At 53.3% G+C, this 24793-nt stretch overlaps 2 protein-coding genes across 4 annotated transcripts in view; one reads left to right on the forward strand and one right to left on the reverse strand.

Annotated features, from left to right (window-relative positions):
• CEBPG (CCAAT/enhancer binding protein (C/EBP), gamma) lies at positions 1-8817 on the forward strand. Its single transcript, XM_011947388.1, has 2 exons — positions 1-398; positions 5266-8817. The coding sequence occupies exon 2, from the start codon at positions 5362-5364 to the stop codon at positions 5812-5814; it is 453 nt and encodes a 150-aa protein (XP_011802778.1). The 5' UTR covers positions 1-398; positions 5266-5361; the 3' UTR covers positions 5815-8817.
• A 3474-nt stretch (positions 8818-12291) lies between these two features.
• PEPD (peptidase D) overlaps positions 12292-24793 on the reverse strand; it is a 136118-nt gene continuing 123616 nt past the window's right edge. For all 3 annotated transcript variants that reach the window (XM_011947398.1, XM_011947393.1, XM_011947404.1), the window contains 3 exons: positions 16588-16772; positions 13233-13424; positions 12292-12824 (listed from right to left, as the gene is read on the reverse strand). In XM_011947398.1, the coding sequence (XP_011802788.1) occupies positions 12687-12824; positions 13233-13424; positions 16588-16772 (515 nt within the window). In that variant the 3' untranslated portion in view covers positions 12292-12686. The remainder of the gene's footprint in view (positions 12825-13232; positions 13425-16587; positions 16773-24793) is intronic.

Genomic DNA, 24793 nt, shown 5'->3' on the forward strand with positions numbered 1-24793 from the left:
TGCCCCCTGCGGAGCCCGGCCCCCTCTCGGTGAAACGGGCGGTGTGACCGGCCAGGCTTGCGTTGGCCCCTGGGGGTGAAGGGTGTTCCCAGAATAGCAGAAGGTGGACCGAATCGAGCTTTAGAATCCTGCTCTTCTAGAAGGGCTCAGCTTGCGGTGATCGAAAATCGGTTCAGAAGTTCAAAGACTGATCAATAAAATAGGGAAAGCAACTAGTTTTTAAATGCATGACTTCGCAGAGATAATATTTTGCTTTGTGGAGCTGTTTGAATGTCCTGCGCTTTACTGTTGAACGTAGTTTAGAAGAACACGCAGCTCCCACGGGTCGGATAGAGAAGAAATGAAGCACTTCGCGGGCATGGTTGGAAGGAGCGGAGCAGGGCAAACAGCCAGCAGAGGTGTCCAGATGGGGAGGTTGGAAATACATGTGTGTGGGGGAGGAGAGCCTGTTTTCCAGGGCAGCTGGTGTGTTGCTTCTCTTCCCTAGGTTTACTGTTTGATTTTCCTCTTCTTTGAGGTTTATACTGTAATCTGGCATCCTGAAATGTATAAGATTTAGAAAGGTCTCAGTGTTGATGGGTGACACCAAAATTGGTAGTTGTGTCAAAATTGACTGCCTGTATGAATAGGCTGTCACTTAAGGCAGACTTCTCCCATAGAAATGTGACTCCCCGAGAACATTTTAAAAGAAAATCCTGTAAGGGCTTGCTTTACGAAGACATTCTACATCTAGAAGCTCTTGATGTTTAAGATGTGGTCATCTGTTAGCCCTTGAGTAGTATTTGGGATAAGCCGTTCATAAGATCAATTCTGCTTCTGGAAAAAGTTGCTGTAAACAAGGATAAATAATTACAGGATATCCAGGAGCTGAAGCATATTTCAGCTTCTTGATTCCTGCTTCTGGTGGGCACACTTGGCTGGTTCAGTTATTTTTAATACCTGCTTTTAAAAAAAGTAGGGGGAAACAAAACGTTGAGAATATCCTTTAAATTCTCAAGAGCACATCATGTCTGTCCGCAAGGCTGTCTGATCTTGGAGAGATGGTTTCATCCCTGGGAAATTAAACACTATGTGCTGAGCCCCTGGTAAAGACAAATAGGATCTCATGGGGCTGAATTTGGTCTTATGGTCTAAGATTGCCTCACTTGGTCACAGTAATGGTAAATACAGGTAGCCACGATTCCAGGTGTATTGTGCGTTCTTGGGAGGGCTGGTTCCATGGGTTGTTGTATTGATAGGTACATTGGCCTCCTGCATTTGTGGCTTTCTAGCTCTATCAGTAAAAAAAGAAAAAAATGAACATGAGCTCCTAATGGTTGTTTATTTACAGTCTATTTGTTTTGCGTGTTGTAAATCACTTCAAAAGGATTGGGTTAGAAAGATGATGTTGATGTTCTTCTCATGCCCCAGTGACCCACTTCTGTACTCCCAGAAAGGGGACGTCCCCTCCCTCATGGACCCTGCAGTAGATGCATGTGAAGATCCGCAGGGAGAAACGACACAGCTGGAGTTGACAGACCTAGGGAACAAATCTTCCCAGATGCCCAAAGAAAAGAGAAAGCACAGACCATTTAGGATACAAATAGTGGTTTGGTACTGTCAAGATGTGGTGTGAGGGAGGAGAGAGGGTCAGGACCTTGGATTTGATCCTGTAGACTGGAGCCAGAGATGAATTTTCAGCAGGAGAGTGACTCACTCAGGTTTGAGTGTTCCATTGCTCTGGAGACAGAGGTTGGAGGAAGCAGGCTAAACCAGAGACCAGTGTCCCTGAGAGATGATAGTGACCTGAGGTGATTTCGATGGGATTGGGATGGAGAGGAAGGGTAGACGGGAAGTTTTTTTGTTTGTTTTAGGTGGAATTGTCAAATCCCAAAGACTAAACAGAGTTAGGACCAAGGAGAAACATCTATGACTGTTTTTCCTTCATTGAGGAAACTGAGTGAAAAATTTATTTTGGTGGGCAAGGGGAGGATATATTGGGTTCTAGGTGTGTGGAGAAAAGGGACAAAAGCGTTGGGAAAATTCTTAGTAGGTTTATTTCCCCAGGTGAAACTTGAGAAAAATTTGATTTTGTTTTACTCATTCTAACATTGTGCGCTTTCAGTGTGACTGACATGAACGAACATTACTTAAGTTTGAATGGAAACAAAGCCTGTTATCCAGTTAGTCCACCATTCTCAATATTCCTTGGGAATCAACAGCAGAGACCCTCAGACTTCAGTGTCATCAAATTTACTTGGAGGTCTCCTTATGGAAAGATTGCTCAGCCCTGTTCTTAGAACTCTGATTCTAAGTCTGGGGCAGCCTGAGAAGTTACATTTCTAAAGAGTTCCTAGATGATGATGATGCTGGTCCAGGGACCACACTTTGAGAGCCACTGCTCTTCAGCTTTCCTGCTGTTTCTTTTTTTTTTTTTTTTTTTGAGACGGCTCGCTCTGTCGCCCAGGCCGGAGTGCCCTTGTGGGATCTTGGCACACTGCCAGCTCCGCCTCCCGGGTTTACGCCATTCTCCTGCCTCAACTTCCCCAGTAGCCGGGACTACAGGCGCCCGCCACCTTGCCCGGCGGCTAGTTTTTTTTGTATTTTTGGTAGAGACGGGGTTTCACCGGGTTAGCCAGGATGGTCTCGATCTCCTGACCTCGTGATCCGCCCGTCTCGGCCTCCCAAAGTGCTGGGATTACAGGCTTGAGCCACCCCGCCCGGCCGACCTGCTGTTTCTTTTGGTTTTTTTTTTTTTTTTGAGACGGAGTCTCGCTCTGTCGCCCAGGCTGGAGTGCACTGGTGGGATCTTGGCACACTGCCAGCTCCGCCTCCCGGGTTTACGCCATTCTCCTGCCTCAACTTCCCCAGTAGCCGGGACTACAGGCGCCCGCCACCTTGCCCGGCTACATTTTTTGTATTTTTTAGTAGAGACGGGGTTTCACCGGGTTAGCCAGGATGGTCTCGATCTCCTGACCTCGTGATCCGCCCGTCTCGGCCTCCCAAAGTGCTGGGATTACAGGCTTGAGCCACCGCGCCCGGCCTATTTATATGGTTAAAGAACTTTTTAAACAAAAATTCTTGGAGTTATTTTGATTATCTCCAAGTTTCTCTTTCTTACATTTTCACCAGCTTGTAGGGTCAGTGAATACTCTTTTCATGCCAAAGGGCTTACCTTTAAAACTTCACCTACCACACACGTTCAGCCTAGTACCTTGCAAGATGAGTCAGGCAGAGGTGAAAGAGCCCTTCCCTGTTCCTGTATCTTTGGATTTGGAAACAGGCATGAATGTCACTGAACTTGGACCCTGTAGTGAATAAAAGCTGTTAGTGACTGAAGGTCGTGGTGTGTTGTCTGTAGGAAAGTGTCTTACTATTCCACATCCCTCATTTGCATATGGGGAATAGACGCCCATGGAAGAAAAGAGATTTACCCAAACTAAAATAGGGGGAGCCACAGCCAAGACAAGAAGTGGCCTGGCCACTGGTCTCTACCGCTTTGGATTGTTGCTATCTCTGAGCATGGCCACATTGACTGTAGAGAGCTTTAAGGGCTAAAATATAATTGGTATATAAAAAAGTAGAGAAATAAGGTGAACATGATTATGATTGTTAAGACAGTCTCAGGAGAGGTGTTAAACAAGTTCTTAATAATTGAGTCAAGCACTTCTACTCACTTGACACCAAATAGATAAGCAAGAATAATGTTAGGTGGCACCAAGCGTGGCTCAGATTAATACTAAACAGCCACTTTTCTACTGAAAGAGAAATGAGGCAACCTAATAATGACCAAGGGAAATTGTGAACTGTTACTGAAGATAGGCTTGGAGTGGATAGCCCTTATCGTTTGGAGGGATGCTTTCTGTCTTGCCTTAGTGCTGGCGTGAGAACAGGTGACCTACTAGCTCAGGGCCGGCTGTGTGGCTTTGAAAACAATGGAAAGTAATGACACATGGACTTTTTAAAGCAAAGATGTTTTTTAAAAAGAGATCAATAAACAGTGTACAGAATTGCCTGGCTAAAGGTTTGAGTGTAGCTACTGGTGTTGGCTAACTGAGCTTTCCCTCATTGTGGGATCACTGTATAAATCTGACTCCAGATTTTTTCCACTGATGTAATTTTAGCAGTTTTGTGAAAAGAGAACAGGATAGGTTTATGTTCCTAACACTGCTTTCTAAATGTCTAAGAGTGCCCTGACTCCTTGGTGGACACCGTTCACTGAACTGAGTCAGTTTATCTTGAAGTGGCCTCCTGATGATAGGATAGTCACGCTTCTACACTTCTTGGGGCAACTGTAGGGACTTGATTGGATTCAGAGTAATCCACATGTGACTGGTTTTTGAAACCGTGACTTCATTTCTGCAGGCAGCAGCACAGGGGTGCTTCAGAGCTGGTGCGTCCTCCGAGCTCACGCGAGCTCATTTGGTAGCGCGAAGCGGTCACAGGCACGGCAGCTGCTCAGCTCCTTTGTCCAGCCCGGGTCCCAGGACCTGCACTTCCTTGGATGCTTTATAAAGGCTTCTGTTTCTTTCCTTGTGGTTTCAGGTTGAGTGTGTTTTGATGTTTTATTAATTATGTCAAGAAACAAAAACGCACTTTTTACAAGCCTGGTGGGATGGGGAGCAAATTGAGTGTCAGAGCTCCTAAATTCAAGAAACTCACTCAGTAAATTTTGTTAAACTGTGGAATTATCATTTGAGGTCATTACAAAATAAAGCAAAAAACTACTTTTTCAAAATATCCCATAAAGAGAGCTCTAGGAGAGAACTCAAGTCCTCGATGACTCCCTCTCTGCATATGAGAACATGGAACCCCAGAGGTGATAGCATGGTATTCCTCATGAGCACTGGAGACAGGGCACGCCACCCCAGCCTTCCGTTTTGACTTGAACCAACAATGGAAACTTTCCCCCCTTTCATTGCAGGTGTCTCTCCTACCACAGTCAGCTGCAGCTTCTCCCTGGCAGATTGTCAAGTGCTGTTAGTTCACATGTGCCACCTAATTAGTGGCAGTCTTTTGTTTTCCTCCCATTTTTGATAACAATCGCAGAGGGGCAGTGCCCTCAGGGATCCAGGTGGGCTGAGTTTCGCCTGGTGGTGCTTCTGTACTGACTTACCGTTCTAAGTGAAATGATTTAGACTTCAGAAACATTGCAACAGTTGGCAGTTGCTGTAGACTTTTCTCAGCAGAATCAATTAATGTTGGCCTGATGTTAGGTACATACAAGTTTAATCTCATTTGATCCTGTCGTTTCAAACATTTTAACGCAATTTATTTTTTAACTAGGTACGTGTGAAGATTTTTTGGCAGCTTAGCGTGGAAACCATTGATCACCTTGCTCTCGTTTCTACCTGTTCTGTGTTGGCAAGGGAGAGTGCCCAAATGAGCAAGATATCGCAGCAAAACAGCACTCCAGGGGTGAACGGAATTAGTGTTATCCATACCCAGGCACATGCCAGCGGCTTACAGCAGGTTCCTCAGCTGGTGCCTGCTGGCCCTGGGGGAGGAGGCAAAGCCGTGGCTCCCAGCAAGCAGAGCAAAAAGAGCTCGCCCATGGATCGAAACAGCGATGAGTATCGGCAACGCCGAGAGAGGAACAACATGGCTGTGAAGAAGAGCCGGTTGAAAAGCAAGCAGAAAGCACAAGACACACTGCAGAGAGTCAATCAGCTCAAAGAAGAGAATGAACGGTTGGAAGCAAAAATCAAATTGCTGACCAAGGAATTAAGTGTACTCAAAGATTTGTTTCTTGAGCACGCGCACAACCTTGCAGACAACGTACAGTCCATTAGCACTGAAAATACGACAGCAGATGGCGACAGTGCAGGACAGTAGACCTCACCCTTTCCAGACTTCACAGCTTGTGGCTTGAACGTTAAAGGTGTGACCACTGACACCACTCATGTCAGTGGCTGAAAGTTGTCTTTTTCCATGATTCAAAGACCCATTGAAGGTTATTTTCTAGGATCAGCACTGAAGAGTTGATTAGCTAAAAATGGTAGCCTTGTAATTCGAATATCTGGTTTTAAATGATAGAGATTTTTGTGGGGATCAAAATCCCCTAAATGTTAAGGTATATGGTAAAAAAAAGAACTATCTGGGATCCCGATGTTCTTAATAAATCCTGACTTCCCAAGAAGTGCTTCTTTTTTAAATTGACAAAAGGAATGGGGAACTGGCAGGCCATGCAGAAGGTTCTTGGTTTTAATGGGTAGACTGACTTGGATTAAGAAAAGTTGAATGCCACCTATGGTAATCTATTTGTAATTTTCTTCTAAATTATGTATTATAAATTCATAGAGCTATAGAAAGCAATGAGTGAGTAATTTGGGGTGATTTTATGTATGGCATAAACTTTGTTTTAACATAATTAGTACTGTTTTCCCCCAAAAGTACAAGTTTTTGAATAGTGATGTCAGGTTAAGTAAAGAAACCTCATCATATCTTATAGGCATTGTGTGGCCAATTGACTTAAAATATACAAATAACATTTAGGAAGCAAATAGATTAAACACGAAAATTAAAGCATAGGAATTATGTTTTTGGGATACCTTTGCGCTTAGATTGGCATTATTTTATTCTAAAAACCCAACTCAGTGGTGTAGAGAAACTTGTGTACCAAAATTTTAGTTTGTGCAGATGCTAGTAAAGTAAGTGTTTTTTTGGATACAATTTTGACCGCCAAGTTAGTAAACAAAATGTCTTAACAGTTTGATGACACAACGTACTGATTAGGGTTTGGAATATTAATTCAGAAGGTAGTTTCTCTTGTAGCTGCCATGGGGCCATTATTGTTAAAGTTAAAAATTTATTCTGAAGGCTCATTTTGGTATTTGATCTTAACCAAGTGACTGTTAGAGAAATGTATCAACTCCATGCCATCTCCCAAAATAATTGTCTAAGAAAACTTGAAAGTGTAAAGTTTTAACCTTTAATTTATTTCTCTTAAATACATCTTTTGATATTGTTTTTGTGACATTTCTTTTTCTGGTTAGTGGACTTTCCAGACTTTGTACCACTGCTTCTGTTTATTCATTTATATGCTTTTGTGTCCCATAAATTATTTTAGAAAATGCTGATAAAACTCAGGAGATTGACATTTTTGTTGAGATAAAAAATGACAGTTGCTAAAGTAGGGACGCTCTAGAGTCTGGCTTATGTCAGTGTTGGTAGTTTAGATTGTCTTTGTCAACGTTTTTTCTTTTTTGTTTTGTTTTGTTTTGTTTCTCTTTTTTTCTTAGCACACTTCTAGCTCAAATTTGTGTATTTTTTGTGTGCCTGGGCTGGAGATGAGAGACTGAGTCATAACTGATTTAAAAGTTTGTGTCACCAGGTATCTTATTTGAACATGGTCATTTTTGGCCACGTTGCTGTTTCATACTAGGACTTGGGATGATGTAGCCAGAATGAAACTCAAGTTGCACCCTCTGGTTGGTGGAAGAGTGCTGACCGTGCCATTTCTTGGCAGAAGGCATCATGGTGCCCAGCAACTCAGCAAAGCCCTTATTAGAGTCCTGAGGCCCTTCTGAATGTAAAACAGGAGCCCAGGAGATGCTGTCCCGGGAGGGCTGTTAACTCCCTATAGAGCCAGGAGACAGGAGGGGGGTGTCTGGGGTCCAACACCAGCTCACCTTGGAGGATGGATCTACCCATGAAGGATGAGAGATGTTTTGAATAACTAGCCAGGACACACCACAGGATCCTGCTGGATCCTTAGCAGCTGATTGGTATTACATAATTTAATTAATTGGAGGTGCATTAGGTCACTTGAATGTATAAGCACCTGTGGTAGGTGCTACAGACATTTCAATCTCTGATTTACTAAAAAATATCTTTGGGAATTCGATACCCCCATGGCATTTATGGTTACGAGTTATATGAATTGACTTAAGTATCTTGAAAAAGAAACTTGAGGGAAATCATCAGGGGCGTGTACTCAGTATTTCAAATCAGAACACAAGATTGGATCTTTTGGAAAAATGGGTTCAAGCTTTCCTGTTACCCATGGAAATGCAAAGTTTAGCACAAGCAAGCAATTAGGCAGAGAACAAAAATGTTAACCGTTGTGTTGTCTGTCTTCCTGAAGTGGTTGGAAATTGTAATTTGATAGATTTATCAGTATAAAATTAGGGAAACCAAGTGTGGGGAGTGAATCAATTTAGAGCTTTGGGAACTGTAAGGTGACTTCTGTAACTTTCATTCTGTGTGTGACCTGTGAACCATTAGGATGTGATCTGCCCTTGTGGGCAGGTCCAGCAGTTTAGGAGTTAGGCTTTAGCGTAAGTTTCTAGCTGCGTAAGATGAGTCTCCTGGGATAGGTGCGCTTTGGCTGGTTTTGGCTGCAAATGGTGAGATCAGAGCAGCTCTTCCTGCCGCTGGCCCCTGAAATCAGTTGTTAGGATGCCATTGCAGATACTAAGTAGTAAGATTTTAAACACGACCAGGTCTGAAATGCAGGTCATGAGTGTGAAAGTCTCAAATCTACATAACAAGTAGAAGTATAGACAATTTTTAACATTTGGTATTAAAGGAGAGGAAATTGTAGCAGCTTTTCACGTTTCCTAATCCCCATTAGAGGGCTTGAGACCTTGTATCTGAACAGCCCGTTTCGCACTCAGTGCTTTTTGATGCCTTAGAAATAGGAGAATTGTTTTGTTTGACAAAAGCTGGGAAGGAAAAAGTCCGCTCTGCAGCTGTTAGATCTGCCTCTCAGGAAAAAGTACTAACTTGTTCTTTTTGTTCCCGGCTTTCATCAATTTGTGAAATTTCTCTATTTTTTTAAATATAATTTTATTTCTTTCAACAAATTTAAAATAAAAAACAACTTTGGAACAATGACTTGTCTTTCATTGTGGCTTTCTTTATATTAGATACCAAAAAGCAGTCCAGATGTTAAACAGCTGGGAAGCCCAGGCAGGCGCCTTGCTGTCTTTCCTGTTCCCACACTGGACGGCCGGGGGTAGGGGTGGGGAAAGTGGGGAGACAGGCAGAGGTATTTGCGTCCAAGTCTAGATCTCCCCGATTGCCCTTAGTGGATAGGAAAATAGTTTTCTCTGAACATGGGATACATCTTTAGTTACATTTTTAGTCACTTGGTCTAAACTAAAAATTATACCAGAATAGGGAAAGGAATAAGTGAATAAATGGGTTCCTGCTTAATCACCTAGTGTCTCAGAGCATGGTTTCCATTTAGGGAAGAAATTCTTGTTTCCAGGTGGATAAAGAGTGTAAAGTAAGTCCGTTCCCCTATCTGGAGTTTTGTAGTACATGTGGACACCGTCTTCATTTACATTATGCCATAGAGTATAGAGATGAATTTGCTGATTTCATAAACATCGTTGAGTCCAGGGAGCTGATGTGAATTGAGTATTTCAAGGGAATGCCATTTAAATGCTTTTCTTCTATGATCCCTCAATTATTTTCATGTCTTGGGAAATAAATTTCTGCTTGCTGCATCTTAATAAAAAGTGGAGGTCAGGAATTATTTCTATGGGAAGTGTGGCCCGTTTCACTTCTTTGAATTAGTTGTAATTTAGAATCCAATAACGTGTCTCGGGGAATTTTACCGAGCGATGACATCTTTGTGAGGGGGCCAGGTCTTCTTCTGACAAAAGCACTGTTACATCAGCTCATGCACTGCCTGCGCCTAGCCAGAGTTCATATGCGTTTTACAGTTTTACATACACTCAGAGAACACCATTGCCTAGGTATTATTTTACTGTAATATCCCACTCCTCACAGAGCTCTAGGCCTGAAAGCTGTATAGAGGCATCTAGAGAAATGGGGGTTACAGAATTGAACTTGGAAAAGGAATAAAGTTGTCAGTGAAACAGTCACGCGTTACACTTTTTGCAGCCCAAACGCCACCTCTCATCCCTCCCTTTAAAGCAGCTGTTAGAACCAAATGCGCTTCCGCATCGCCACCTTTCACTTCCACCTTCCGAATGGAGCTCCTGTACCTGTCTGCTTCACCCACCCTGACCTCCCATGCAGAGCCATCCTCTTCTCTTGCCTGGACTTGGTGACTGGCTCCTCTTCAGTGTTACTGGATGGCAGCGTCACTGCCTGCTGTCCAGAACCATCTTGTTGCTCCCCGTTGCACACAGAGTGAGACCCAGTCTCCTTGTGGTGTGGTGTTTCCCCTCATCAGCTTAATTTCCTTCCATCCTACTGTGTCACTTTGCTTTGGCTCTAGGGCTTTTCCAAGCTCTTTTCTGCCCTTCCTGGGACAGCTCCTTCTGTCTGGAATGAAGCATCTCCCCTGACTTTTCACCAACAAGCTCCCTCCTCTGTCTTAGCCCCCTGGCTGTCTACGCTAAGCCTATCGTGTTGCTTGCTTCACGGCACTTTGCAGTGTTTGAGACAATATATTTGTTCATACTGGTTTGAGGTGAAGGCCTCTCAAGAAACTAGAGGCTCTGAAAGGAGGGGTTTGTATCCTGCGCTGGCAGAGTAGATGCTCAATTATTTATTGAATGAATACCTAGTTTCGGAAGGGTTGTAGCACTATACAGCTTTCTGGAGGGGTCTCTAATGGATTTCTGAAGCTACACAAATTTCTGCAGAGGTTAGAAGAGACAGGTACAACCACGGGGGTAGAGGAGGTAGCTACTGCTGGCCCTCTAGACCTGTGCTTCCAAAGAATGCCCTTTGAGACAGGTGGAGACTCACGCCTGTAATTCTAGCACTTTGGGAGGCCAAGGCAGGATTGCTTGAGGCCGGGAGTTCAAGACCAACTTGGCTAACATAGCAAAACCTTGTCTCTATTTATGTAAAAAAAATTTTTTTTTTTTTAAAAGAGCACTCTTTGACCTACTGGCTCAGGAAAAACATGTGACCTCTCTGTTCCTAGTGACCCTCTGAAAAGTGTTTAGATAGAATTAGAGATTTCTCCTTGCTCCTTTTTGTTTGCTTTTTTTTTTTTTTTTGAGGCGGAGTCCTGCTCTGTCGCCCAGGCTGGAGTGTACTGGTGCGATCTGGGCTCACTGCAAGCTCCATCTCCCGGGTTCACACCATTCTCCTGCCTCAGCCTCCGGAGTAGCTGGGACTACAGGCGCCCACCACCACGCCTGGCTAATTTTTTGTATTTTTAGTAGAGACAGGGTTTCACCATGTTAGCCAGGATGGTCTCGATCTCCTGACCTCATGATCCGCCCGCCTCGGCCTCCCAAAGTGCTGGGATTACAGGTGTGAACCACCGTGCTGGCCTTTGGTGACTTCTGAAAATGTCTGTCTCTTCAGCTACAGTTTTCCACCCCCCTCATCCTCATGGTTTCATCTGTGGCATCTTTCTCACTTGTCGTCCTTCACCTTGGCTTGGTAACTCCTGGATGGGAGCTCTGTGAGAAGGCAAACCTGGAATGGTGTACGGAATTCTAGACACCAGCTCCAGGGGTGGGCTGTTCTGTGGGACCCTGGGGGAAATGGACAAGGAGAGGCAAGGACAGATACTTCAACAGGCACGGCTGGGCCCTGGCTGGCTTCCTGCCTGGTGGAGTTTAGTCAAGGACTACACTTAGGGAGGACAAACGGTCTCTGCAAATTCGCTGTGGCGCTGCCTTCGTTGGCAGTGTTTCTGACAGAGGCTGGCTTTGGCCAGAGTGTCCCACATGAAAAAGAAATCAAGGACAAGAGATCCCTGCAAGTCTCCGGTTTTAAATATCTGCAGCTCAAGCGCTACGTAATTCTACCACCTTCAGAAATCCAGTTTGGAGGCAGTGACTGTATCAGAAAGACTTGTGTTAAATCAGTCTGCCCTTTAACTTGGGCGAAGGTGTGGCACGGGGTGACTTGGCCAGTCTGACCTGAGTGCCTAGGATCTTCCTGCAGCGTTGCTTGCCCCACCTCAAACCTTGGGCTGCACTGGTACTGACAAGCTAAAACCACCTTGCCTGGGCGTACTGCTCACACTTGTCTGTCAGGAGCATCTGGCGGGCACTTGTGAGATACACAATTCCTAGGCCACTGCCCCTCGAGATTGAGTCAGATGGTCTGAGGGGGTCCCAGGAATCTCTTACCAAATGCCCCAGCGGTTCTGATCCTGTTAGGCTTGGGAAACCTTACAGCAAGTGACAGGGTGACATCAGAGCCCTGAGTCCCAGGGGCTCAAAGCAGGCTCCTCCGGGAGGACTCTGCCCTTGTCCCACCAGGCCAGTTCAAGGCAGAAGCAGCCGTTAGAGGGCCTGTGCCGCCAGCACCCTTTTCCTGGAACCGACTTTTGATACACCAAGTGAGCCATCTTTTCAGAGTGTACGGGGTCCCAAATGCTCGTCTGCAAAGGAATAAAGAATAAAGGGAAAGCCGTGCACAAAGGACCATTTTAGGAAATCTTTTATTGCAAATGCCATTCCTGCATATTGATTTTTGAGAGAAAGTATCAGAAATGCTTCTTTCCTGGGAAAAGGAATACAAATGACAGCAAGACACATTTTAGTTGCTGCTAAAGAACAGCATTATTTTCAATCACTTTAAATCGCTCATTTAATAAGCAAGGTATAAAACAGATTAAAGGTGTGAGCTTGCAAAAGGGTAATTAAAAAAGTGTTTCCTCCCCAGGAAACAGCGCTGTTTGGTCTGATCAAATGCCGAAGCTGGGATCTGATTCTGGGTGCTCTCTCTCGCTACTGGAGTGCTGACCAGCAGGCTGCCCATTGCGAAAAGAGGTTGCAAGGCCGGGTCCCCAGGTGTGCTGGGATTTCTGGCTGGCTCTACTTGGGGCCAGAGAAGGGGGAAAAGGCCTTGTCACAGCCTGCCATGCATGCTTCAATCTCTTCCACGGTGCGGGGCACGCAGGTCAGCAGCTCCATGCCGCTGTCAGTCACCACGACGTCCTCCTCAATGCGGACCTGGGTCAAGCCGACAGACACACATTATCACAGAGCAGTCTCATGTGCCAGGCTAGAGGGCCAGGCCCATTCCAGGCCCACCCCACGATGGGGTGGGAGCAGCTGACACTCCCTGGGAAAGGGAAGTGGCCTCCAGGCTCCTTCATGGGCCATCTGCTCACGTCACCTGCTCACCCTGTCCTTGCCAGGTGGATGGGAGCCCCTGGAGCAGGAAGGGGTTTTGCAGGATCTCTGTCTGTCCCTACTGAGGGGTAGGCTCCATCTCGTGACAGACCACACGAAGGGGCACGCTGAGCCCACCTCAAGGGAAGGCGTCACTAGGGCCCCTGTCTTGGGACTAAGGAGTCTGCAGCTGCAGTGGAGGTGGCAGATGTTCTGGGAGCAAGAATGGGGCCCATGGGCACTCACCCCACCAAAACCGCGAAAGCGCTGCAAGACCTCGCGGTTAAAGAAGCAGGCACGCGCCGGGTCCGCCAGGGCCTCGTCCAGGAGGTGGTCGATGAAGTAGATGCCTGGTTCCACGGTGAGCACCATGCCTGGCTGCAGGTGCCGTGCAGTGCGCAGACTCCGCAGGCCGGGCTCGTCAATGCGCTCCGTGCCCTGTGGGGAACAGAGATGAGGGGTCCGATGAGCAGCTCCAGGGCTCGCCGTGGCCTCATCAGGAGAGATGGGCATGTGAGGGCTGGTGCCAGTCTCGTGGGCTCTCTTGACCACTGAGGTCCTCAGCCTAGGCTCGCCCCTGCTGTGCTGGGCCGTGGGCACCCTGATAAGTCCTTCCACCCTGCACGTACCCCCGGATCTTGAGTGTCCCTGGCCACACTACCCTAGGGCTCGCTTGAGAAGCCCTGTGGCCGCCCATGTGCACACCCAGTGCGAGATGCCCAGACAGGCCTGCGGGGCTTGCTGAGGGTTGGTCTGCCCTCAGTCGGGCCCTGCTCCTGGCCAGAGGAGTGGCAGATGCCAAACCGCTGAAGCCAAAAAAGCTCTTAAGGCAGCTATGAAGCATCTCGGGGCCACAGCTTTCCTTCCAGGCAGCCCAAGTGGAAACTGGCCCCAGAAATCGTGGTCCCGGCTCCCCCAGGCCGAGGCCTAGGTTTTCCGTGTGACTGTCCAGGGAGGACAGGTGCCGTCATCAGGGTGGGTCTGCCAGCCTTAGTGTGCTAGTGCACATGTGCCGTGTGCGCGTGGCTTGGCGGGTGTGGCTCCCAGAGGAGTGCTCCGGGCCTTATGGCAGGGCCCTGGGAAATAGCCCCCAGCCTTGGAGGATGCTTGAGGGACGGTGGTAGAACCTGCAGGGGACCCCGTCTGCACCCCACGCTGCCCCACGCGCACTCAGCCTGGCCTTGTCCACTCACAGGCACAGCTGAGAGGAGCGGGTGCTCGGGGAATTACAGGAGAGCTCCTGCTGGCCCCAGGTCCCTGGGGCACCATCCGGCCGGTGGCCAGGGCCTCTGAGCCAGTGGGCACGAGTACGCTTTCTGGTCAGGGTCTGAGCCTGCCCTGCCCCGCTGCACTCCCTCCCCAGGAAGCCCAGCTGCTGGAGCGGGAGCTGTCATTTCTGACTGTTTGGGGGCCAAGAACATCAGACTCCAATTAGCAGTTCACGTAAGGTAACCAGAAACAGGCTGGCTTGGCCTCCACGCCGGGCATGGCCAGAGAGGCTGTGACTGATTCCACGGCGGGCAGGGAGAGCCACGCTGACCTGGAGAGAGCAGGCCGGGCGGGAGGCGATGAGGAGACACCACAGCCTGGCTAGTGTGGCCCCAGCCCCACCACACTTGTCTCTGGGCTGCTGACCAGGAGCTGAGGCCGGAGGGCAGGGATGCCCCGTGGCTGAGGAACCGTATGGAGTGACATTCCCTCTGCGCAAGTGAGAGGTGCATGTGGACTCAGCTGAGGCCTGTCTCCTGCCCAGAAGCTGCTGGGGGTCCCAGGGTCTCTGCCCAGGACCTTCTCGTCCCTGTCATTCAAAGCCTGCGCTAGGCACCCCCACCCCACCGCCGCCCATCCCTCTCCTTCATGCTACTCCTGAAGTGCCCGTCCCTGTCTCTCCACCCCACGGCGGTCGAAGCCAGGGGTCTGGGGGAAGCAAGGGCCTGCCAACGTCAGGTTTCCTTCCTCCCAGTCACCCCTCTATCCCCATGGGCCCACCCCTGACCGCTACACGGTTGGGGGACAGGTTCGTTTCGCCAGGGAAACGAACTTTCCTCCCCTCTGAAATCTTGAGGTCCACCACTGAAACTGGGGGTGGGGGAAGATTAGAAGGGATCCCCGGCGGACACAGGGGCAAGGCCTGCCTCAGCCCAGCGATGCAGTAGCCCCTTCAGGGTGCTGGCTCTAGGGGCCTGCCCAGGAGACCTGCTGAGAACAGGGCGCAGGCGCGGTCATAAGAGAAGCGGAGGGGCTGGGCGTGTAGGGAGGGCAGGAGCCCCTGTGGTCCAGGAAGTGCAGCCTTCAAGGGTGGGGAGGGGTCCTGCCCTCACCATGCCCATGCCCGCCTCTGGGCACAGGGCTTGACAAGGCCATAACTTTAACTGGGCTCCAAGCAGAGGAGCCCCAGATGTGTCTGCAGGCCTGAAATAAAACAAATGACTTTTATAGGAAAAGCCATATTTTTTCCACAATGTTTATCTGTCAGAAGAATAGACTCTGAGCACAAAGAGGTGCTTACTGGAAAAGATGAAAACAGTTTGCTGCCAATTTTTGCTGGTGGAAAAAAAGCGCTTTGGCGACTAATGAATAACGAACCTCAGCTAACAATGTCTGGAAGGCCCAGCTCTTGGCTCCCTGCGCACAATGGGATGAATAGACATTAGGAAATTAAAACTGATTTTGTTTCTCCAAATTTAACTGTTTACACTTGAGGAAAAAAATAATTGAATAATAATGCTTCTCTTAAGCAATTCCCCCCACCGCCCCCACCCTGCCAAAAAATCATTCTTAGTGCTTTCAAAACACCCTGCAGCCAGGAGGCCGAGCCTTGTCTTGGCTAACCAGCTGGGGGGCCCCAGGGCGTGCATGATTGCACAATCAGCCCCCTGCATTGGGCAGCCGGCCAAGGGCAGGGATGGGCGCGCCCCGCCCACCCAGCTGAGAGGCCGTAGCCACCTGCCCAGTTGGGCCTCCCCAAGCCTCACGTACCCTCTGAGTGGTCCTCTGAGGGCTGGGGGAGCCTTGTCTGGAGATGGCCCCCAGCCTCCCGTATCTGCCAAGGGTCCCCAGAATGCCTGGGGATGAGGAGGCTGCAGGGTCACAGGTGTGTGGCCCAGGGGCCTGGGAGGCAGAGGGTGAACCAGCAGCAGAGCAGGGCTGCTCTGGGCTTGTGAGGGGCCAGGGCGGGTCACCAGTGGGTGGAGCCTCATCAACTCCCTAAGTCTAAATGAAGCCAGAGGCGGCTGGACGTGAGGGGTGCCATGCAGTTCCATCACAAAGACCTGTCCTTGGCACCACTGTCCCGTGGGGCCCCATGCACCGTATCCTGACTGTGTGCCACCTTCTGGGCAGGTGACACCAGGGCCCAGAGTGCAGACAGCACCGCTTTTATGTCCAGGTCTGTGGAACGCTCATGGATGCATCCCTGCCTTGCTCAGGGCCCCGATCCCCCCCTCTCATGCCCTCCGTGTACCACAGGGAGCCAGGGGGCACATCCCTGCTATCCCAATACACCCCCGCTGCCTCCTAGAGTCCCACCCTGCCCCGGGGGCCAGGCTCAGCGGCAGCTGATGGGCAAGCCACTCTGCCTGCCACGTCCACACTGACTGACCTCTGGGTAGCCTCCCACGTCGTGCACATCAATGCCCAGGAAGTGGCCGAGCCCGTGAGGCATAAACACGGCCCCCAGGTGGGCCTGGACCATGGCGTCCACGCTGCCGCTCAGGATGCCCATGTGGGCCAGCTCCTCCAGGTGGATGCGGTCTGCCAAGCGGTGCATGTCGGGCCACCAGACACCTGCGGGCCAGAGGGAGCTGCTGTGAGCCACAGAGCCCAGCAGCCAACACCACAGGGCCAGGGGCCGGGAGACATGAAGCCCTCACACTGGCTGTGGTGGGAGGGCCTAAAGGGGGGGAAAGGGGCAAGGGCACCACACTGGGGGCCCAGGGGAATAAGGACTAGGGTGGCCCCCCATGCTGAGCTTTCCCAGCAAAAACTCTGGCCCTCAGGACCCTTCTTGTGCCTCCATTCTGCCCCTAGGGACAGGTTCCTGTCACCTGTGGCCAGGGGCCCAGCCTGGGTCTACTTTGTAGCCCATGGCGTGTCCACCCTGAACAGCCTGTGCTTCTGGGCCCAGGGGAACCCAGCCAAATCCCTGGGCACCAGGAGGAGAAATGTGCACGTCTCCCCCAATAGCAGACACTGGGAGACTCCCTGGGCCCTGGCCCTGAGGCTCAGGCCCAAACCCTGGCTCAGAGCTCCGATGGGGCTTTGCTGCTGTGGCGCAGCGGGGAAGCCCGTGGCTGAAAAGAGGGGTCCCTGCACATCCCAGAATGGGGAAGAGTCACCCCGGAGCTGCTGCAAGGAGCAAAGGTTTCTGGGGAGAAGGTGTGGCTGGCACGGCCCCACGAGCTGGCTGGCAGGGGTCCGGGGCCACACAGGCTCTGGAGCATGGCCCCTAGGAAGGAGGCCCTTGGAGAGCCCCCCACGTAGAGTCTCGGCAGCCCAAGGGTGTGCCCGTCCCACCCCCGGACTCTGTGGAATCCCAGCATCAGCCTCTCCTCATGGCAGCTTCCACTGCTGGACTTGGCCTGAGCACCAGACAGGACCCGAGGCAGGTGAGGCCTCCTGCCCTGACCCCATGGGGGCTGGGTTTGGGCAGGCCATGTTCTGGCAGAGGCTGGGGCCCCAGGACACTCTGGCCAGGCGCGTGGCAGGGGGCCTTGATCAACGCGCAGTTCACTGGCTGGAGAGGGCACCCGGCAATTCCCTGCGGCACCTCCTGGTGAGGTCCAGCCCCACCAGGCGGAGTGACCTTGGCTCCTAAGGGCCTCCCTGCCAGGCCCTGCCTTGGCGCAGAGCCAGAGCCTGCCCTGCGTGGCCCATCACTGCCGATCGCTGCTGTGGGAGGGGCCCAGGAGACCCTGAGCTGGCGAGGGCTGGGCTGTGAGAGGCAGGATTCTGAACCTCTGTGGCTGGCAGAGGGCAGATGATGGGTTCAGCTGGGGCGAACAGGGATGAAAGTCCACATTGGGACACAGGCCATCACCCCCGACACTCACTGGGCACAAGTCCCTCATGTTGGGACCCCTTTAGTGCCAGAGTTGGCCACCCCGATGCTGGGTATCAGGCGGGCTGGGGGCGCACGGCTTTGGGCAGGCAGTAGGGCTGTTGCCTGCCATTCACAGCGCAGCGCCTCAGCCATGGCTGTGGCCTAAGGGTGGCAGGGGTGGAGACGCTCAGACCTGCCCCCCCGCCACACACAGAGCGGGGATCCTCCTCAGAGCCCAGCTCCCTGCCCCAGCCTCCAAGGGGCTGAGGTGGGGGCGGCCATCCTGGGGTCTGGGGTCTGGCATGGGGGAGAGCCCCGGCAGGCCTGGGGCAACTCTGGTTGCCACTGCCCTGTGTCTGGGGCAGCCCTGGGCGCACACACACCCCTGGCTGGCCCAGCCTGCACCCCTGGCTTTTCTGAAGGGCACAGCATCCCGGAAAAGGAGACCTGAGTAACTGGAGCCCACTTGGCTGCTCCCCCACCTCTGTGAGCCTCTGTCACCTGGGGGCTGGGGACAGCATTCCGGACACCATTCCTCCATTGTGCATGACCAGCCAGCCCCGGTTCCACACTTTGATGTTCATTTGTTCCTAGGGTATGCGCCAAGCCTGCCCAGCCTCTGCTGCTGCTCCTCTGAGACCCCAGCCCGGACAACCCCGGCCCACCTTGCCCTTCCTCCCTGCTGCCGCATCCTCCAGAGACCAGGCCACCTTAAAGCACACAGGCCTTTTTACCTCAGGCCCTTTGCTGTGGCCTGTGCCAGGCCTTGGCCTGTGATGCCTCATCCGAGGGGGTCTCTGCATAAAAGCTGTCCCCCCTCAGGGGAGACCTTCCTGCCTTGCTGTCCCAGGCCTGGTGATTTCTCCTTGCACCGTCCATCCAGCCTGCAGCAGTCCCCTGGGCGGATCTGCTCGTTTGCTTCTCATGTCTCACTTCGAGGGTGGGGGTCTCCCGAGGGCACCGCTGGGCCCGGCATAAAGTGAGTGCCCCTCAGGTCCCCCAACAGCCTGCAAAGTTGGCATGTGGTGCTGGGAGGCCTCCTGTGCGTGGCTCATGCCCCAAGCCCAGCTCAACTGCTTCCTCTTGGACGGGCCCTTCTCTGTTCACCAAAGGGGAGCCCCGGGAAGTACAGCCAGCCTTCCAACCAGGCTAGCTTTAGTAGTGGGCTGTGTTCTTGGCCCAGCCTCCGCAGAGGGCGGGAATCAGGTATAAATCATGCTCCGTGGTGGCCCTTCCCGGGGGCAGGCCCGGCGCCGCCCGGACGTGCCGGCCCGGGGGTCCCCTCGGCGCCGCTGGTCTTCCTCGCCTGTGCACCCTCGGGGAAGGCCTTGCACACAACTCTCTTGGCCGGGAGCGGGGAGTTTCTGCCTGTGTGTGGTTAGGGTTGTGACAGTGATTCAACCTCCAGCAACTTGGCCCCAGCGTCTGGCCCGGATGGTGGTTACAACACCCATGGCCTGGGCGGGGGCCCCTGGAGTGTGTGAGGGTCACTGTCCTTGCACTAGGCTGGTGGGGTGGGCACAACTTGAGGGCTCCCTTGCCGGCCTGGGCCCTCTCAGGCTCCTCCCACCCTGGCAGCCTGGAGATACCGTCAAGGTCTCTAGTCCAGGCTGGAAGGCACCCCCAGCCCCTAGCCAACCTATAGCTAGATGCCACACTGGGAATCACACAGCAGAAGCTGGGCAGCAGCTGCCCTGCATGCCCCAACCCCCAGCAAGCGCCAAACTTCATTCTGGCTTTCCAGAGCACCCCTGCACCTGCCCCACCCCTCCTGGAGTCTGCCCAGCTCCCTCCTCTGCTGCACAACCCTCGGATGCCTGGGCCATCTCTTTAAAATGAATGGGGCAAACAGCCCCATTCGAAGCCCAGGGTCTCAGCCTCCTGGGAGGGGCGGCTGGACCAAGGCCATGGGTCCCAAGAACTGGCCCTCCCCACCTGCTGTTTCCTTAGCTGGGGCCACCTCCTCCGAGCCCCTTTTCCCAGATGTGCTCCCATTCCTCCTGTGGGCCTTTGTGTTGAGGCTCCTCCTCCAGGAAGCCCTCTCTGATTGCCCCTTCCTGTGCTTTGAGAGTTCATGGCACACACAGCACAGCTGGGTCTGGTTATGACCTCTGGGCCTTGCAAGGGCAGTGCCCGTACCCTGCTGTCTGCCTGGCACGCAGCAGGTGCTTGGTAAACTCCTGGAACGAGGGGAGCCCCCGCCTCCCTCATGGCTCTCTTGCAGCCAGTGTTGTGCCCCATCCCCTGCTCCTCTGTGTACTCAGACCCTAGAATGGGCAGGGCAGCCTCTAGGTTAGTGTCCCATCATGGCCCCGTGAAATGGCAGGGCTCAGAGGAACAAGCCCCGCTGTTCCCGCCGCCCGGTCCCCAAGTGTGGCCAGAGTGGCCCCTGGGTGGTCATCTGAGTCCACTTGGTCTCCTCAGGCAGCACCCGCTCCTGCTGGGCCTAGGGCCCAGGCCAGCTCCTTGGAGCCTCAAAGCATCCATCACAGCCCCGAGGCCTCCTACCCGGAGTGTGACAGCCCCAGGGGCTCCGGGGCCTGACCCAGCTACAAAGGCAGCGTCCTCAGAGCTGCTTCCAGACAAAGAGCGCGCTTCATCTGCGGAACATGGCCCTCGGGATGGATGGGAGTGAGCCAGGCTCTGGGGGTGCAGGACAGCAGGCTCTGGCCGGGGTCCCAGGGCAGGCCCTGAGGGCTGGCTGAGCTGACATGGGGCTGAGGACTTCCAGCTCACCCCACCCTGCATGGGATGTGGGTAGAACCCAGTCTGCTGCCAAAACCTCTGGGGACCCGTTCACCCTGTGCAAGAGCAGGGTGCTGTGTTGGCCCAGGCTGCTCCTTTTTTTTTTTCTTTTTTTTTGAGACGGAGTCTCGCTCTGTCGCCGGGGCTAGAGTGCAGTGGCCGGATCTCAGCTCACTGCAAGCTCTGCCTCCCGGGTTCCCGCCATTCTCCTGCCTCAGCCTCTGGAGTAGCTGGGACTACAGGCGCCCGCCACCTCGCCCGGCTAGATTTTTGTATTTTTTAGTGGAGACGGGGTTTCACCGTGTTAGCCAGGATGGTCTCGATCTCCTGACCTCATGATCCGCCCGTCTCGGCCTCCCAAAGTGCTGGGATTACAGGCTTGAGCCACCGCACCCGGCCCAGGCTGCTCCTTGAGTCTCCTCCCCCACACCCTGGCAGAGTGCCCCAAGGAGTAAGAAGAGGCCAGGGAACTGGCTCACCGTTGCGGCCGGCAGGAGGGGTGGACATGGTGCCCACACTGAAGACAGCCCTCCCCGTCCTGGCGCTTGCTGCAGAGGGTATCTGTGGCTGGGGTGGCACATGGCTGCCATGCCTGTCTGCCTGAGCCCTGCACTCCATGCCGTCTCAGAGGATGAGGCCTGACCGGAAGTCTAGCGGCTGGCCCCAGCCCCTGGCGCTGGCTGGGAGGGGAGCAAAGCTGGCAGAGGTGCCCCTGACCACGGGGCCACAGGAGACACATGCCAGGTGGGCCGGGGCCGGTGCTGCTGGGTCCCTGCCAGCCACCTGGTCACCCCACGCCTCAGTGCCCCCTCTCGCCCCGTCAGGCCTGTTTGGGAGGCGGGGACACTTCCTGCCACTTCTTTCCCCTCCTCTGACCTCACATCAGCAGCACCCCGTCAGTCACAAGTGGCCAGGACCCTAAGGGCAGGGACAGAGCCAGGAGTGGGGGACGAAACACAACTGTGGGCCACCACTGCTGTTCCAGGTTGATAGGAGCTGGGCCCCCAGTGACAGGGCACAGGAGGCTCCTGGGTGAGCACGGGAGAAAGAAGAGGAAGGCGGGGAGGCCAAGGAGGGCAGGTGGGCGAGGAGGAGAGGGAGCTGGGTGGGGGCTGGGAGGAGAGGCTGCAGGAGGCTTACAGGCAGAGGGTGAGGGGCCCTCAGTGCTGGGGTCCTCTGGAGATTCAGGGTGGCTGCAGGGACTGAGCCCATGGGACGGGGACAGCTGTGCTGCTTCTAGGTACAGCCTTCCTGCTGTGGCTGTGCCAATGCAGACCCTGGCTCAGGGCCACCCTGCCAGGCTCACCCATCCATCCTAGCAGTGCTTCCCCCATTCCCCTCACCATGCATGCAAGGGTCTGCATGGGGTGAGCAGCCTGCCCCAACACAGGAGCCGCGCTGAGCTTGGATCCCATCCAGCCTCCCGTGCATGGCACTCCCCGAGGTCCTGCAGCTGCCGGGCCGGGCCCGGCCTGCCACCCGCCTGTGGACTCCCAGCAGCAGGGTAGTGTTCCGGTCGCAGCCTCCTTCCTCACTGACTGTGAGTGACAGTGAGGAACGCTCCCCCTCCAGCCCTAGGATCAGGGGCCAAGGCCTGCATTCCTCAGCTCCCCAGGCTCCTGATCATTCTTTCCTGCCTCTCCTTTGGGCTTAGCTATGGGGTTTCCTGCTTTATTTACTCTCCCTGGAAGGTCACAGCATGCAGTCGGGCAGTCTCGGTGGGGTGTTTGTCTTGGCCCAGGAACTGAACCCACAAACCCAGGGCATTTCCGCTGGGACAGGGCAGGGGGCTGACCTGGTCACGGCCTCCTTGATGCTATGGGAGGTGACCTGCCCCATCCGGAGGGCAGCTCTGTGGGCCCAGGGCCTGCCCCACGGGCCTTCACTGTGTGTGATCCAGATGGAGTCCGACTCTGCCCTTGGGGGACATCAGTGTCACACAGCTCAGTGCGGGTGGTAGGTGTGGGGGGGCCTGCTGGGGATCTGCTCCATTCCCTCACACAGGGATCCTCCAGACCCCCCAGGCTGGGTCTGGGCAGTGAAGCCCAGTGGTGGGCGGGAGTGGGGCTGGGCGAGGACCTGCCTCCCATGGTCTGCGACGAGCCTAGCTGGGCTTGGCCTGGTGGCCCCAGACACCCCTGCCAGGCCTGAGGCCTGTGCCTGCCCCAAGAGTCAGCATGAACCAGGCAGCACCACAGGACGGGAGACCCAGCTCAGGCCTTTCTCAGTGCCACGTGGGGCTTGGGGACTTGCCCACAGGCCTGGCCACTTTCTGGACAGACTTGGGGCTGCTGAGTTGGGCCACTGAGCTGGCCAGGATGCCAGCTGTGGCGATGTCATCCAGGTCCTGCCCAGGCCGCAGCAGGCTTTCCTGCAGATGAGGCCAGCCAGGGCGGGGCCATCCCCGGTCTCAGCACAGGACCGAGGGGGAAGACAATGACTTTCCCACCAGAGACCCCCCAGGCCTCAGCCCCCCCGTGCTGTGTCAATCCGCCGTCCTGCTGCCCGTGGCCTGGTGCTGCCTCTGGCTCCCTGATGGGCCCGGCACTGCCGGCTGACCATGCTGAGCTCCTCAGCCTGATGCTTGGGGGTCCAGGGTTGCTGGGCTCGGTGGGGCCCTGCCCCTCACAGCTCTGCTTCACTGCTGGGACCCTCAGCCCCTTGCAGCCTGGGGCTCTGACTTCCTCGACATCTGGATTTCACAAGTGCCTGTGGATGTCTGATACTACTACTTGATGTGATGGTGACACAGTTTGCAATGACACAGCCCACCCTGGCACGGCTACAGAGTGGGAGGCCAGACCTGTACGTGGAGAGTGTCTGAGAGACTCTGGTCCACCTGAGAGGCTGTGCCTGGCGGAGGGCCCTCTGCGGAGGGTAGAGGAGTGTGCTCAGATACCAGATGAATACACTGCAGGCCAAGCTCACCTGCCAAATCCTCCTGCTGGATCTGAAACACTGATCATTCATTCAAGTGACTCCTGGTATTCAAAACTGAGCAAGAAATTCTCATCCCCAGAGTGAAGGAAGGAGGAGTGGCGCCCCTCAGGCAACTGCTTCGTGGAGGCTGGATTTGACAGCTGACGGGGGATGCTTCCTACGGCTGAAGAGTCAGAAAGAATAAGAAGGGATACAGCGAGCACTCTGCCCCGTCCCTTCCTGCACCTCCTTTGTGGTTCTCACAGGGGCACGGGAATTCACGCTGTCACTCCCTCTTCCTTTTACCCACAAGGGCCCGCTGGCCACATGCTCTGGCGCTCTTCTGTCCTCACCACCCATCTGCCTGGAGACACCTGTATATTCATATTCAGGGGTGGCAGCTCCTTTTCTTTGTTTTTTTGAGACAGGGTCTCACTCCATCACCCAGGCTGGAGTGCAGTGGTGCGATCTTGGCTCACTGCCACCTCCGCCTCCCAGGTTCAAGCGATTCGACTCTCGTGCCTCAGCCTCCTGAGTAGCTGGGATTACAGGCGTGTGCCACCACGCCCAGCTCATTGGTGTAATTTTAGTAGAGACAGGGTTTCTCCGTGTTGCCCATGCTGGTCTTCAACTCCTGACCTCAAGTGATCCGCCCGCCTCCCAAGTGCTGGGATTACAAGTGTGAGCCACTGAGCCCGGCCTGCTGCTTTTTAAGCAAAGCAATTCCGCACAAAATGCTGTTTTCCTTGGTAGCCGCTAAACCAAGTGAGTCCGATCAGCGCTGTCGCCCCATCACAAGCTTATTGACTTCTGGATTTTCTGTCTCGTCTTCCTTCTGGGATATATCTGGGGTCCACCTGCTTGCACTCATGCGTTTGTCAAGCTCTGTTCCTGCTGGATGCGTGAGGGTGTGGGGCTGGGGCCTGGCACTGCCCCCAGCGTCTCTCCGTGGCTCCTCAGCCTCTGGCGGGGCTTTCTAGGCTGGACTGGACACCATCTGGAAAGGCCTGCCCACAGTCTGCCTCCTTTGAAAGCAACGGTGGCTGGGGGCCCCTCTGAAGCAGTATTTGGGCCAGTGATCAAGGCTGCAACTCATCCTAGC

The sequence above is a fragment of the Colobus angolensis genome, unplaced genomic scaffold (genome assembly GCF_000951035.1).
Source record: "Colobus angolensis palliatus isolate OR3802 unplaced genomic scaffold, Cang.pa_1.0 Scaffold107, whole genome shotgun sequence".
Taxonomy (NCBI): Eukaryota; Metazoa; Chordata; class Mammalia; order Primates; family Cercopithecidae; genus Colobus; species Colobus angolensis.

Excerpts from the sequence above, each read along its gene's own strand:
- CEBPG (XM_011947388.1), top strand. The coding sequence starts at position 5,362 with ATGAGCAAGATATCGCAGCAAAACAGCACTCCAGGGGTGAACGGAATT.